Below are 15,608 nucleotides of genomic sequence, written 5' to 3'. Positions count from 1 at the left end.
TGAAGTGATGCATGGTGTGAAGTTATTATAGAGAGTTGAGTAGGATTGATGTGACCGTGGCAACCTTCAAAACTCTACAGAGTGTGTAAAAGACAAAGACGCTCCTCATATATCACTTTCATGTGGCACCGGTGTAACAGCAGTCCTGGGGGGATCCATTAATATCCCATTATATCCCATAGAGAAAATAAAGCAGGTGATAATTCTGAAAGCTTCTCTTTTTGTCTCCGTTGAGCAGCTGCTCCGTCTCTTTCCGCCTCCCTGATCACAGGGCCGAATGGTCTCGAGGCTTTCAAAGTCTGAGTGGGTCACACCTGTGGAGTGCTGGACAGACTCCACCACATCAGAGAGTAGAGGGAAGGGTGTGTGTGCGCGCGTGTGTCTGCTTTGCATGTCTTTCGGCCTGGCGAAGCAGCTGAGTCACTGAATATTCATCCACCTCTGCTGAAGCAAAATCCAAGTGAGCACAGTGCGAGACTGAGAGAGTTGTGAGCTGTCAGGCGACACTATAAGTCATGCAAACTCCAAGCTGTTGAAAGGAGCGTTTTAGATCTCTATTACTCAACAAAGCGGCATCTTTCTTCCATCTGTCAGTTACCGAAACCACTGTTCTATTCTGTTTTCCATTCCTACTTTGGTTTCAACTGCCAAGCACTGGGAATCGTCTAGCTCTTGTTTAACACGTCAGCTCTGGGACGACATGATGTGCCGAGGCCTCCCATTGGAGATTACTTGTTTCAATTAACTATGGGGCGGAGAGACTTGAGTTAATTCCTACGACGCCGGAAAATTACAGGGAAAAAGACTTAACTGGAGACGTAATCACCGGGCCGCAGGCGTCTCTGGTTTCATGGATACATCACAGGAAGGATTCAGAATGTCATATCATGTCTTCTTAGGCCCCAAGATACTCAACATATTGATGATTGTCAGTCATTAAAGGCGGAAATTCCTGCAGCCTATAATGTCTGACATATGAGGAGGAGAGTTCACGACGATCTGTTATCACTGAAAGCATAATAGTCTAATAGCAGGAGAACCTGGAGGAGCTGTATGGATTAGCTGCTGGTGTAGAATCCAGCTTCTGTTTGTCGCTCGTCCACAAGCTGGCAAGAGAAGGGAATAATTTCCACTAAGATGAAGCTGCCGAGCAGATGAGCATATGCTGCGTGTATGTGTGAGTGAGGTATTTGCTGAGATGCCAGCTTGCTGACAGTTGTCGCAGCTGTAACCTTTGAACCCCGCAAGCTTTTTATATCAAATGCCTTACTACAGCACGGTTTGTATGTATGAGCAGTGAGCCGGGTTCATCCTTTGTATTCCCATGAGGAAGACCATGCATGAGCACTGAGAGGCCACTGAGATGATTGGTTGCTTTGCTGAAGAATACGTGAGAGTGATGTCATCAGCACTGAAGCTTAAGCTGCACGATTCAGAGCAGAAATATCCTACAAACATTCTCCCCTTCATCTCCTTCCTGAGAGATGTGACATCACTTAGTCTCAGATCAATACACTCAAGAAGAACACATCAAAATAAAGTAACATTTGTGAATTATTTGTCAATTTGTGTAACTTGTTAGTGTCGTTCATGAGGCAGGGAAGTAAACGGTGATGTCGTCTCATAGCTCTGATCCGATCATTCTTCACTCGTGTATTCGCTGGTAGCTGAATAAATGCAGCATTCAAGACAAGATGGACTCTTGAAAGATCTGTTGGGTCCACTTTTAATTGGCATGATACAGCATACAGCAGCCTCTGGTGGCTATTCAGCTTCATGAGCATGGATTTCTATGTGATGACCTACTGTTTATAGTATATGTATGCAAGCGTACACAAGTCCTACATTTATATCAACATAAACCATGTTTGCATAGGAAGGTTCATGTAATATAGCTCATGTCAAGTGTGTGCTGTTATTATTGTTTCCAAGCTTTGTTCCCAGTTTCCAATCGAACCTGATCTGATGTAAGACTTTAACACGAAGATGCAAAAATCAGGCTTTTTTTTCTTAAATATGTTTTACCAAAAGCATAAAGCAACTCAGGAGAGGGATGATGTCACACCATCGTACTAATTCCACAGAATTGGAACAAAGCAAAGTGTCTCTCTTAGGTGTGAAATCAGGTCCAATCTATACTGGCTGCAGGCAGAATAACACAATCTCCTGCTTATTTAGTCATTAACGCTCACGCTTTACCTGGAGAAAAGAAGGCTCTAAAGGTTAATGCTGCTGAGAGCTTTGCACTATTTGATTAAAGAAAACTGAGCCACTATGGGGCTTTGTGTTGTGTGTGTCATGCATTTTTAAAAACATCGCTGAATCATGTGACAGTGTTTTAGTCGTCTTCTCCTGCCTGTTGACGAATCTGCCAACATCACATCAGAAATATCATCGTTGTTTGAATTTATATCAATCAATATCAGTCTGATGTTTGTGTTGCTGTTAAAAGCTTTAGTTTCTATTCAAGTTTCAATTCTCTTCATTTGGATTCATAGTTTTTATAGCAGGTCTTTATGTTCTTCCTTTATTCTGCTCCAGGTCACTGTACCAGTCGGTCACTATATAAGGAAGACATAAGGTTGACTTACATGAGCCTCACAGCAGTAGCAGCTCTTCTTCTTCTGTTGCATTGAATTTGTGCCCCCGCCCGACCTGTTTATTCATATAATGAAAAGAAATGGAGACAATATATGAAAATACCTGCTGTCTTTTGAAAATATACATGAAATATTGAGAGAGGACGGTTATGATAGACCTCAAAATGTCAGCATCTTTGGGGAGAAACCTGAGAGGGAAGAAAGGTAAATAAGATAAAAACAAATGTTATTGATCTGTGTCTGGGGGGAAGTTGGATTCTTGCAACAACAAACGCAACTTACAGGAAATAAGATAACAAAGACGTATGTGTGTCCTGGCCTGTCAACACGAGAGGCTGTGTGCTTGATTCCAATCCAGCACTAATAAAACAAATTGTAATACATTTAAAAGAATCATCATCATTTGGATGCCAGAATTAGATGTGGGAGTTCCTCCTGGCCATAATGTTATGAGCCTTCCAAAGCTCTTATGAATGATTTATAAGAATCTTAACATTGATTGGCACTCAACGTCAAACACGTTTATTGAAAGATGCGAGTGCCCCCTGTCGGTAAATATGAAGTACTGTAGCTCTACCCGCCGATGTAAACGGTTCACCAGAGACCTGCACAGCGAATGAGTTGCCTTAGCAACTGCAGATAGAGTGCAACCTCTTGAGTATGACCCTACACTGATGTGTTGGAATATGTGAAGCCTCCTCTCGTCCTCCTGAATCACAGGGGAAGGACAGAGCGCAGGATGCTTTAGTCACTTAGATCAGGTCCTGACATGTTTCTCAGCAGCAGCAGAGCTTCCACTGGCTACACAGTTCACTTGTGTTCTGTTGAGAAATAGAGAAATACTCAAATTGGTTTATTTTTACTCAGCTGATTGATTAGAAAAGTGTTAGCTTGTTAAGTTTGTTTTTACAAACCCCTGCGAGGCTGTGAGCACTTTGATAAAGGAGATCTACAGTGGACTTTGCAATAAAAATGGCTCTGTGAGTCCATATAAATAAGTGAATCTATTTCTCCTCCCACAACTTGTTTTGTTGCTGCAAATTAAAAAGGTTCATGTTTTCTGGTTGAAATTATTTTCTTGTAAGTGAAGTGGTGTTACATTTGGAGCTTATTACTGCCCGTGTGTCGCTCTCAGCTCGCCCGGGGCTCACTGGAAGTACCTCTCCTTTCCCTCACATCACATGTTTCATCTCTGATTCTTGTGATGTTTGTAATGTGTCTGCAGGCAGCAGGGATGTTATGAATACAGCCCATAAAAGACTTTAGTAACACAAACAGATTTATTCTACCAAATTGTCATGCTTATGAATGTGTTAATATTTCATTTCCTTTCATATTTCAGGTATCCTCTCTATCAAATAGTACTAAACATATTTAGAAAATCATGTTTAAAGCTTTACATTAGTTGTAGGGATTTAATTTTGGGACAAATCCACTCTGAAATGAAGAGACAGGGAATATTATATTACAAAACACAGAGTCTGTAAAGTGAAAATACCAATATGCAATCAGATCTAACCCACAGGGCAACAATGTTTAGTTCCTCTGTTGCAGCTTTATTTGTTCCTTCATGAAGCAGTGCAGTAGCTGAAGCACTGAACCTCTGAAACATGCTAATACCTCTCAGGGGAATGAAGATCAAGCCACATCAGACTGTGAGGAAGAGGGTGCCTGAAGGAAGGAGGAAGAGAATGAGCAGAGGGCCGGGTCAGAGTGTGTTTCATCCATGAATGGCACAGTTTCAGCTCATCATAAAGCATCACTGGACGCTTAGCTTTCTAGAGGTCATTCATTTGAAATTCACAAGTCAGTCTGAGGTCTTGGATGTCCCCAGCTGAGTCCCAAGTCAACACAAAGTCACTCATTCTCATTTTTGTGTTTCCAGTCCAGTCCAGTTTAGTTTGGTTTAGTTTAGTTTAGACAGACTGAAAAAGAAAATTGCCAAATGGAGATGAAAAAAAGTATTCTCTATCTACACCTTCAATCCAAAACTGCATCTTTATCTTCAAGAGCTAACCACTTTTTCGGTTATGACAGATTTCTTCCGACTGAACTGATCATTTTTTCCGGAAAAAGTAATTTACGTTTTAGTCCACCAGATCCTTATAAAGATTCCTTTTCGGCTCTGCACCACATCACAATTATTAAAAAAAGATTATTCTCTTTGCTGTTTTTGCAAAAATAGATTAAATGTTTTTTTGTTTTTTTTATCTCACAATATGAAAAAAAAAGAACAGCCTGGATCCAAGACTGTTTGGTTTTCTTCCCTGGATCATCCCCAACATCTCCACCACGTTTCATGCTCATCTGTTAATAATGTTTGGAGTAATCCTGCTGATAAACAGACAAACAAACAAACAAGGACGAAAACGTGTTAACATGAAAACCAATATGGTGTTTCCTGCCATTTGGTTGAATGAATTAGCTCTAATCATACAGGCGCTGTCCATTACCTGCGGTGCTGAAACTGAATAAGCTCAGCATCGCATTTGTAAACTTTCACAGCGTCATTAAACCGTTAAACTTTAACAATGGCTCCACTTCTCTCTGGGTTAACCTGAGATTACCTCCGCCTGAGATAGAGAGAGAGAGAGAGAGAAGCGGCCATGAGAGCTGCTCGGAGCTGAAAGCGCCCGTTTCCTCTCACCGGCTCGCTCAAGTCACGGCGGTGTTGCGTCTCTCGCCTAGCCGCTGCCTGGATTCTTCAACGTGTGATACGCACTTTCCTCACGCTCTCCGCGCTGTTAAAGGTTAAACTACGTCGTGGGCGTAACGGCTTCTTGTAATGGCGACCGTGCCGTAGATGTGCCGAGGTTTGTGAAAATGAAGCGAAGAAGAAGTTATTTCTTTTAATATAAAACGCCGAGGTTCCCCACAGGAGGACTTTGCATCTTTACTCAGCTTATTCATACGGGGTGAACTTAAATATCGTTTTGAACTTTTGCACCTACCGAGATGATGAAACCGAAGTCAAATCAAACCCGGACGTACGACGGGGATGGCTACAAGAAACGGGCCGCCTGTCTGTGCTTCAGGGGCGAGACGGAGGAGGAGGTGAGTCCGAGGATGTAGCTCTCTGCTAGGCCAAGCTAACATTAGCGAACCTAGCGTGTCTCAGTGTCGATAAAACCCCGAAACCGTTACACCTGAGACTTCATGTCGGATAGAACGACGCCTCGCTTGTTCTCTTAATGTTTATGTTTGTGATTTAACGCAACTCAAACTGGTGTTTGTTGTGTTATGTAAGCCTCTTTAGCTGTGTTAGATGGCATGCTAGCTTGCTCATACCCGGCTGTACGTTGAATAAGCTAGTTAGCTCGCTAACTAGCAATGTCGCTGCTGTGGGCTGCGGCTGCTGGGGCTCAGTCCAGCCGGGTGACTGGACGCTTCACCGGGCGAAGTCACTGTAACGCGTCTCATTAGTTTTACTTTGCGGAAGACGCTGGCATTCCGGGTAAAGCAGCGTTATTGATATGCTATTATCATTAATATAACTGGTTCTGCTCGCCAAACATTGACCTGACGAGCGGCTATAAGCTAACGGAGAGTTGCCTACTTGCTAAGTTATTAACGGATTCCATCATATTCAGACTCGGTGTGTCCGCTACATGTGTCCGCTACATTTGGTGACAGCTAATAAAACCGTTACATCACTCTACTTGAACTGTGTAACGCTACTTCAGTGTCCCGGTCGCTCGCTTCCTTCTAGCCTGTAAAGAGTTTGTTTTTTTGGGGAAGCTTGTGTCACCAGCACGCACAAAGGTGTCTTTGTAGCGGGGGAGAGGAGGAGGAGGCGAAGAGCGAAGATGGTGAACGACACCGCCCGGAGACTGCAGCAAACTTATCAGAATGGCCGGCAGTAGCTCCGTCCATAAGGGGACTCGGCGCTGGAGGGTCGCCGGTTCGAGTCCCCGTATGGACCAAGAAAGTGGACTGGCAGCTGGAGAGTTGCCAGTTTGCCTCCGGGGCACTGCGGAGGTGCCCTTGAGCAAGGCACCGAACCCCAAAATTGCACCCTGCAACCCCTCTGTAATGCATTTGTGTGCGTGTTGTGATATGTAAGAGGGGCAGAGGGGCAAGAGAAATTCCCGATGACGTGTTTGCATGTGATTTGACCAAAATAAAAGTTAAGATGCCAACCTTGACCTTTGACACAAGAAAGTTTATCAGTTTCGGCACTCAGCCAGACTCCACCTTCACTCAATGGGACATGAACGCTGATTTGATCTCTAGTTGATATTTGATCTACATGAAACTAAACAATAAAAATGAGCTGTTATACTTTTGAGTGGTGGACACATGGACAGGTAGCTGTTGAACGGTCCGGGCTGAGTTTGGTGGCCGTCTGCTCTCTTCACAGCATTGAGTCGTACTGTCGTGATTCTGGGCTCTTGTGTGATGCTGTTGTGACTCTGTGCTCTTGTGTGATGCTCTGTAGGTGCTGTTGGTGAGCAGTAGTCGGCATCCCGACAAGTGGATCGTCCCTGGGGGAGGTATGGAGCCGGATGAGGAGGCCAGTGTCGCCGCAACCCGAGAAGTGTGTGAGGAGGTACGTCTACGTCCTGTGATCCGTGAACCGTCAAGACTACAGTTTATTTTCTTAGTTTTAGAATGTTTCTTCTTCTCTACTAAGCAGCTGACCTGGTTTGGTCAGTGTGGCTGTGTTGTCCGCACTCTGGTGTTTCTGCCTTCGGCCCTCTTCTCCCTTTGATAATGTGACTCCAGTGCCTTTCTACGATTAGTCCATACTCGGGAATATTTTTCTGAGAATTGATTTACATTTGCACCCTGGCAGTGGACCTTGAGTACCGGCTCATAGGATGTATTGTGTTTCGTTTCTATTAAATCACGTCTGTATTTAACACTGGCTTTAATACTTTGCTCTCAGAGCCCATTTGGTCGGCGCAGTCATCCTGTTTGCGAGGACAGAGAGCCTAGCAACATGTAAGCTGCATCATAGCATCGTGTTACAAAGCAGTGTTTAAGTGCTAAAGGAGGTCAACTCTCAGATCGTACCCTCGCTGCCAGTGGTTCCGCCGCAGCTCTATCCAATCACATATCCACTGGAAATTCATCAATTCAATAAGGTTTTCCGTTTCATTTCAGCGGCCTTGGTCTACCATGTCTAATGGCGTTCATGCGTCGTTACTTTGGACCTTTAGTTCCGTCATTGTGGGGTTTTCTAAGGGGGCCGTTACATGCGGCGCCAAATGGTAGCAATTACTGAACACTTCTGCAGCTCATTGGAAATCAATGTTCTGCTCATATCACCTGAGCTCATTCCTTTAGATTACCTTTCCCTCCAGAGTAGCATACATCACTCTTGCCTTCTGAACAAAATGGCTGCAGAGGCGAGGCACTTAATCCGGCCCCCCTGTTGGCTCTTGGCAGGTCAGCGACCATATAAAGCCCATTCTCTGTGTGTGTGTGATCCATCATGCTGATGGATGCTGATATCATCTATCCAAGCCCGCCGCTGTTCTGTAAGTCTGGCAGCTGCGGGGATCCTGTGGCTTGCCAACACATTTCCACAGGGTCAGGGTCTGTAGCAGTCGCGTCGCGGCTGAAGTTTGTTAAGTGGTAATGGGCGGCGTCCAGAAAGTTTGCGGCGACTGTGAGTGGCAAATGATGCTTCTGCAACGACTAAGACTTCCTGTACCTCTGACTGGACCGTGGTGTCGCCGCTTGTGATGTGATGGCTTTTGTGCTACAGTTTGGAGTCTCTGTCCACAACTTGTCTGTCTCATTCCACACGGTTTAGTCACGGGACGCCCTTGCATAAGTCTTTGGACATCCTCCTTCAGGGTGATGCCCCGTAGCTTCATGAGTGAGATGAACACATGAGCTGCAGAACATTTCCTTCGTATTGAATAATGCAAGTTTGTCTTCTGGCTGTTGCCTAATTGCTGGCACTTGGTGGGGTTCTGGGGTTTCTAGTGTTGGTCCTGTTCTCTCCACATGATCTTGTAGACGGCCTGAAGAGTGCAAGAGACCGGGCTACAGTGCAGAGAGTCAACACTTATTTATAGACTGAAACTGGAACTGCGAAGAAGAAGTTGCAAAGATGTCAGCAAGTGGCTTGGCTCTGTGTCTAAACCTGACATACGGTTCACCCGAGGGATCTACATGTACCCTGGAGGATATGTTGTTGTTTGAAATGTGTTTACGGTAATGAGCAGTGTGAAATAGCTTCTGCCGTCCTCTGCAGACGAGGTTGTGACATTAGCTTAGACTGTATCGAGCTGTTTGTTTCCCTCGGCTTCTCGCTGTCTCGCCTCATGTTGGGCAGCGGATGATTCATGGTTACAGAGGTGTTTACATGTGTTTAGACTCACACACCTGTAGTTTCAGTAAGGAGGAACATGTAGATCTGTACCCAGAATGCCTGTTGCCAAATACATTGAAGTGTTGACTTGATGCTGTTTTCTGTCTGCAGGACTAAATTGTATTTTAGTCTAACAATGTAAATGTGATCCTGCACTGAGCTGATGTTTGAGGGAGGGAGGGAGGCAGTGGCTCAGTGGGTAGTGCTTCCGCTTGGGAACCGGAGGGTTGCCGGTTCGAGCCCCTGCCGAGGTGCCCCTGAGCAAGGCACCGAACCCTCAATTGCTCCCCCCTCTGCGTAGGGTGGTAATGTAATGTAAGTCGCTTTGGATAAAAGCGTCTGCCAAATGCTCGTAATGTAATGTAATGTAATGTTTCTTGGTCCCACAGGCCGGGGTGAAGGGGACTTTGGGTCGCCTAGTCGGAGTATTTGAGGTGAGCGTCTATCTTGAGTTCTAAATGGTTTTAGTCTTGTAATGTCAACTGTGCGTGAGAGAGTGTGTGTGTGTGTGTGATGTACTAAAAAGATTCATTGTTCCCCACAGAACCAAGAGAGGAAACATAGAACATACGTCTATGTTCTAATTGTAACAGAGTTGCTGGAGGACTGGGAGGATTCGGTTAACATTGGTAAAGTATAACACGTGTTTCCTTCCAAACATGGGGCTCAAACAGACAAAGTGCTCAGGCGGTCACAAGGCGTCAGGCGCTTTTTAGGCCTAAATGAGATTAAAGTTGGAGGATTTTCTTTTATTTGGGGGGGTCATGAAGCAGTTCTCTTGCTGCTCCTTGTTAGTTTCCCCTTACTGTTGTGTACATTTGCTCTGTGTCGTCTTTCTCAAGTCCGAACCTGTTTGGCAACGCTCCTCTCATCTCCTTCTCTCAACAGGAAGAAAAAGGGAATGGTTTAAAATAGACGATGCCATACAAGTTTTGCTGTGTCACAAGCCCGTGCAGGCCACCTACTTCGAGGCTCTCCAGGAGAGCTGCCGGACAAGTAACGGAACACCTTTGGTGGCCACGATAGGCGGGGAACTGTCCCCCACCTACAGCATCAATCAGAGTTCCGTCTCGGGTATCAGATAACTAAAAACACGACTCCGAGTCCCCCCAGGAGCTTTCGCCACCACTTGCGCTCTTACTTGTATAATTTTTCTTCTTCTTGTTCTTCATCCTCCTCCTGTCTTTTCTTTTCTTTTAGTTTTTTCCTTTCCTTTTGTCTCAATAACATGGTTTGCCTTGCCAACTCATTTGTGCCAGAACCTGCGGCACAGACCTGATGATGACAAGTGTTGGGTGAATAGTCTGAAACACTTTGTAAATGTAAATGTAATTTTTGAATCCCACTTTTTCTTTTTACAGACAATTGCATGAGATGTCCCTCGACCCCCTCCCTTCCCCTCCCCCCCCTGCTCTTCATCGTCTGTCCTCAATGCACCCTTAGCGTGGTGTTAATTGAATGCAAGAACTACTTTTTACTGTTGTAATGTAAAAGTGTATACTTAGTACTTAAGCTGAAGGCTTTCGTGGTCTTTTTAACGTCTCCATTTTTGGTTCTTTTTTCTGTGAATGAATGTGCCCATTAGTGTATTTCCCCTGTTATAAGGATAGGAAATGTCTGTATCTGTACAGAGTTGTGGGAAGTGACTTGTCTTGCATGAGCACTGTTATGTTGTGTCTCACTCGCCCTACTGGAGTAACCCGACTGTACGGCAGACGCGGGGCGAGGTCTTTGCATTCTCTCCATTCGGCTCCTCATCACGGTTGTTGTTTAATTCATCAGAAAGACAAGACCCCTCGCTAGTCTCTCCATTTCAAGTGTCGAGTGTGTTTCCCTTTAGTCGGGGATGATGGCCAAGCACTACAGGTGTCGCTTTGGAACAGAGAATGAGAATGTGATGTGGGGGGGGGGATGTCGACACGTAACACGACTCACCTTTCTTCTGTGTCTTTACCTCCTCTTTAATTCCTGTTTTGTGTTCTGTGTCGTGAGTGACTATGGGGAGTCTTCCTCTAGATACCGAGAGGTCGAAGTAGTAGATTTCAAAATGGTGGACTTCATTTCGAAATATAGCACATATCACTTAAGTTATTGAAACCCATTTACAAACTCTTTACTCCTCACATTCAGTTTGGTTCAGAGCAATTGTTTACATTGTGTTCATAACATTGCACAGGTGACTTTAGTGGGCACTATTCATAATTGCGATATCCTTTTTTTGAAAACCCTTCTCTCTCATTTGTATTTAACCTGCATGCCCGAAAAAACACTCATAACACCTGCTTGACATTGAAAGTAGTGGAATCTAAAATGCTGTCATTGGCAAGATGCAGAACAAACAAGCCTTGTATAGTTTGAGACCTTGTTTTTAACATGTAAAATGCTTTTGGATACTACTTGTTTTTGTTTTGTTTTTTTCTCTCCCCGTCTGGCAAGTCTCCTTTGCCGAGCCGCATCACGCACCTCGCGGCGTGGGGGGGGAGGGGGGGGGGCGGCCGGCTCAATACTGTGAAACTGGAGGTGCTGCAGATGGCACCCGAGACGTTTTTATTGTATATTGTTTATTTCTGTACAGATCAAAGGTGGGAGTACAAATGATTCTACACATCTGTGAGTGCTAAGTGTCATTTCAACCGAGGCTGGAGGAGTCGATTCACGGCGTTGGCTTTCGGAGTTGTGTTGAGAGGTTTTTCCCCCTCCTGAGACGGCAATAGAGTTCATCTGAGGCTTAAGAACAAGGAATGTGGCTGGAAGAGGCAGGATACGATGTCTTAATAGATTACTTCTCCAACGCTCCAAATTGAGACCAAGCAGATGAGTTGAAATCCATTTTTCGTGGGCTGAAAGATTAATAACTGCAGTGAGTTTCCAAACTGCTAGACTTTGGCGTTGGCAGGTAGAAACGGTGACAGCAGTGGTTGCCCAATAACTGGCTAACGGATTAGCTTTTCAAAACTGTTTCTGTGTCCCAAGAAATGGAGCATTACGGTTGTCAACCATGTTGAATTGCATAGATCCGCCCTGATTCTGTGTAAACGACTGCATGGTGGTAGATTGCATTATCTCCTTCGCAACAACTCCAGACTTTGAACCGAGTTATTGCTGTGCGTCACAAGGTGTGGTGGCCAAAGTCTCGATTCACGTTGCGGTGGCACTTCATATCGATTACACCTTTTGAGTTTTCATATGTGCAATTCAATGTTAATACGGTTAATCTGTACATGGCTAAGAAAAAAAGCTAAAATCTGAGGATTGACAATTCTTTGCGGTTGGATATGGCGACGGGTATTGTCAAAATGAATGTGAGGAGGATTTCTTCAAGTAACAGTGACTGATCAATTCATGACCACTTGTTCTTTATCCATTTTATTTGTACTTTAATCTGTCATTGACAAGATAATGTCCTGTATATAGCTAACAGCAGCCTGGCAGCCAGAGGTTGCACTTTGGCTCCGATCCATTAGGATTGAAGCCGACTCTTTTTAAACGCTCTAACTTAATTCAGTGAGTTCCTTTCAAACGGTGAATGAGGCTGAGGTGTCAGGGGGAAAGCTGTGAAGTCAGTGTTTCCACATTTGTCTTGGAGTCAAATCAACCTTTTTATCTTGGGCTTCAGAACTGGTTGTTGGTGAATTAGTGGACAGTTCGATTTGAAGATTCAGACAAATCATGTCCTTGATTTACCAATCGTGATTGAAATATACCGATTGCCATATGAATATCTTGCCCCATCTAGTGGTCAAAGAAAATAAAAGCACATCAATTTGCAGCAGAGAATTGCAGCTTTCTGTAGTTTCCTTGTCGCAATACTGATTGGATCATTGACTTCTAGTTATATTTACTCATATTTGGAATTGAATAACCAACTTAATACACTTCTAGCCATTGACCCCAGCCTTGGAGTTACATATTTGTTGTAATTGTTCTCCGAGGTATAGAATTTTCTATTCCTGTTGTCATTTGGGACTGGATTAAACCAGAGCAAGACTGAAGATTGTAATATAAATGTGCCAACAAATAAACACCAGTATTTCACATTCAGTCCATTGCCCTTGGTCCTTCATGTCAGCTATGGTGTGTGAAACATAGTGAAGACTTTATTACTGTTGGTAACCACAATCACACAGGTTACTTATTTAACAATGACGCAGATATACTGTATTTTGACATTTTTATTGTACAGAAAGATACAGAAATTTACTGAGGTGGCTGTCCTCTTCCACGTCCGAATCCGCCCCTCTGTGAAAGGAGAAGAGCTGTCACTCACAAGGCCAAACTCACTACGCATCATACAGACATTAGGATCAGCAAACCAATAGATGAAACACTGTACTTACGAACTGAAACTCTGTGGCAGCTCCAGCACCGGCCTCTGCTTTCTTATCGGCACCAGCTGCAAGAGAGGAGAATTGACATCAACCCAACAAGTTCAAAAACACACCTAGAGACCAACAAGGAGCATTGTTCACTTAAGAGTAATCTATTACAGTTCCAGGATGAGCTAAATAAACCAAAATGTGATTTGGGAAAATGTTGGACTATAACTTGGACAGTTTGGCATAACTAGGACAGGACAATCCTAACCTCAAAAATATTTACAAGCAGATTAACACAATTTGACAGTAAGTCACCTTTGCTTGTACCTCAAATAATTCAGAGGGGGATTCACCAAAGCATAATACTAAATGAAGTCTCACTACAGGATTGTTTTGTTTCAGCTGATGACACAGACCAGTGTGTAATATTAAAGTATACATACGTGGTGCAGTAGATCGCCTGTATGCATCTCTGTCAGACTCCCGGTTCAGACGGGCAGGTCTCTCTCCTTCCATTCCTAAAAGGCAGCAAAGAAGCACATTGAGTTCACAACATTCAAGGGTTATTGTAATGAACAACCATACAAGAAACATGTCAGAAGATGTTTAACGTGTGTGACAAGTAAAGATCAGTAAGATGATTCTCTACACACACTGCTGTTCAAGAAAATCTTTACATCATCAATCTTCAACCAAATTCAGGAACACGGCTAGGATGGTACCAGTTTATATTTTTCTCTATGTGCCTAATGCATTTTGAAAGTGACTGGCGCCTCCACTTTCCCACCCCAGCAGCTACAGATCAGCTGGACTAAACAGCCTTAACAGTGTGGAACTCCTCCACTCAGCAGGTTTACGTCAACTCGGGCTGTGAATGTGACTGGACAGAAGGCTCACCCTTGGGCCTGGGCCTTGCGGTCTCAGGGCGGGTCTGGCGACGCAGGGTGGCGGGCACGATCTCAGGGGGGAGGTGGAGGAAGTCCCTCAGGTACTGGATCCCTTCATTGGTGAGATACCAGTAGAAGTGACGCCAGGCAAACTGCTCCTTGACGTAGCCACAGGACTTCAGTGACTGAGAAGGAGAGCAGGCATTTGTATCATTAGTTACAAATTCCTGATAGTGACAACATCTGGAAACATTCACATCTGAGAAGCACTAGTATGGTTAACTCCTCACTGCTCTGGTTGAGCAATGCACACACACACTGACTTAACATCCCTACCCTTTATACACACACACAACATCAGTGATGTTTGAATCAGATCCCAGCTAGGGAGACTTAGGTTGGATAGAAACACACACAGATGTTTCAGCTCTCAATCCTCTCGCTTAGGGTACAAACTGCTTTACTATTGACTCCACATCTGGTTCAGTCGGCTTCACTTAGCTGTAACTTCAACACAATGGAACGCACAACATCCATCTACCACCCAGAGGCCCTGCTGGGAGTTCAATCGGCCGCTCAGCTCCTCACCTGCATCGCCTTCATCACATGGAGGTTGGGAACATTCTTATCAGCGAGCTCGGGGTGCTTGGCCAGGTGGACGTCTTTCTTGGCCACCATGACGCCCTCTTTGAAGAGGAGCTCATAGATGGCTATGCGATTTTTCTTGGGCATCAGCATCTGTGGAGAAAGGAAGAGGAATAAGGAAAAGAGAAGAAGGAGACGTCTCCATCATCAGCCACACCGAGCTAGCTTAGCTTGAGGTACGATAGCATGTAAGCGGGCTCATTTGTTGGTAATGTCTGCCGCGTAAAATACACAGAACCGAGATTTCAGCATATCCGCTATCAAACAGCAGCATCGTTGTGTTCATGTGCAGATATGAGCTCACACCTTTATAATTACAATTTAGAGAAACGAGCGGTCACGTTACTGGAGCGCAATGGCAGCCGAGGGAGAGAATCAAGAACCGGGGTCACTTCGTTTCCAACAAAGATTACAAATGTTCAGAAGCGTCTATGACTGAAATGTTGGCAGTTATTCTATTCCAACGCTATAAACTATCAGTAATGGAGGAAATAAGTTTGATATCATGTAAGATGGTTAAGATAAATATAGATTCTTTTGCCGGGTATTTCGTTACCTTTCCACTTGGCAAGGGACCGGAGCCGGAAGGACCGATGGAAGCGGGTCAGGAAGGTTTATGCTCGCGCCCGCGTTCGACTCGAGACGTGTGGCCACCTAGTGGTGTGGAGTGGAACAGCAGCTCAACGACAACGTGAAACCCAAATAACGTAAGTTTACAAGATCTTTAGACTGGACAGTTAAGTAAGAAATGCCATGTTTCTGTGCAGTCTCACGTTAACTCTGTAAGATAGTAACTGCGTCTCTTTCTCAACCAGTATTAGTTGGTGTTCATTTA

At 44.4% G+C, this 15,608-nt stretch overlaps 2 protein-coding genes across 2 annotated transcripts; one reads left to right on the top strand and one right to left on the bottom strand.

Annotated features, from left to right (window-relative positions):
* The first annotated feature begins 5,251 nt into the window (after positions 1 to 5,251).
* On the top strand, positions 5,252 to 12,966 carry nudt3b (nudix (nucleoside diphosphate linked moiety X)-type motif 3b). Its single transcript, XM_076147166.1, has 5 exons — positions 5,252 to 5,654; positions 7,039 to 7,149; positions 9,315 to 9,359; positions 9,470 to 9,554; positions 9,814 to 12,966. The coding sequence occupies exons 1-5, from the start codon at positions 5,556 to 5,558 to the stop codon at positions 10,008 to 10,010; spliced, it is 537 nt and encodes a 178-aa protein (XP_076003281.1). The 5' UTR covers positions 5,252 to 5,555; the 3' UTR covers positions 10,011 to 12,966.
* A 116-nt stretch (positions 12,967 to 13,082) lies between these two features.
* Positions 13,083 to 15,439, bottom strand: rps10 (ribosomal protein S10). The gene is made up of 6 exons (XM_076147167.1): positions 15,330 to 15,439; positions 14,717 to 14,866; positions 14,139 to 14,313; positions 13,685 to 13,759; positions 13,263 to 13,318; positions 13,083 to 13,164 (listed from the first exon to the last, which is right to left on the bottom strand). The coding sequence occupies exons 2-6, from the start codon at positions 14,864 to 14,866 to the stop codon at positions 13,123 to 13,125; spliced, it is 498 nt and encodes a 165-aa protein (XP_076003282.1). The 5' UTR covers positions 15,330 to 15,439; the 3' UTR covers positions 13,083 to 13,122.
* Between the last annotated feature and the right edge of the window lie 169 nt (positions 15,440 to 15,608).

The sequence above is a fragment of the Genypterus blacodes genome, unplaced genomic scaffold, assembly GCF_046128005.1.
Source record: "Genypterus blacodes isolate CSIRO-AG114 ecotype Tasmania unplaced genomic scaffold, CSIRO-AGI_Gbla_v1 ptg000037l_1, whole genome shotgun sequence".
NCBI classification, from domain to species: Eukaryota; Metazoa; Chordata; class Actinopteri; order Ophidiiformes; family Ophidiidae; genus Genypterus; species Genypterus blacodes.
Note: the sequence above shows the minus strand (reverse complement) of the source record. Positions and strands in the feature narration are given on the sequence as shown.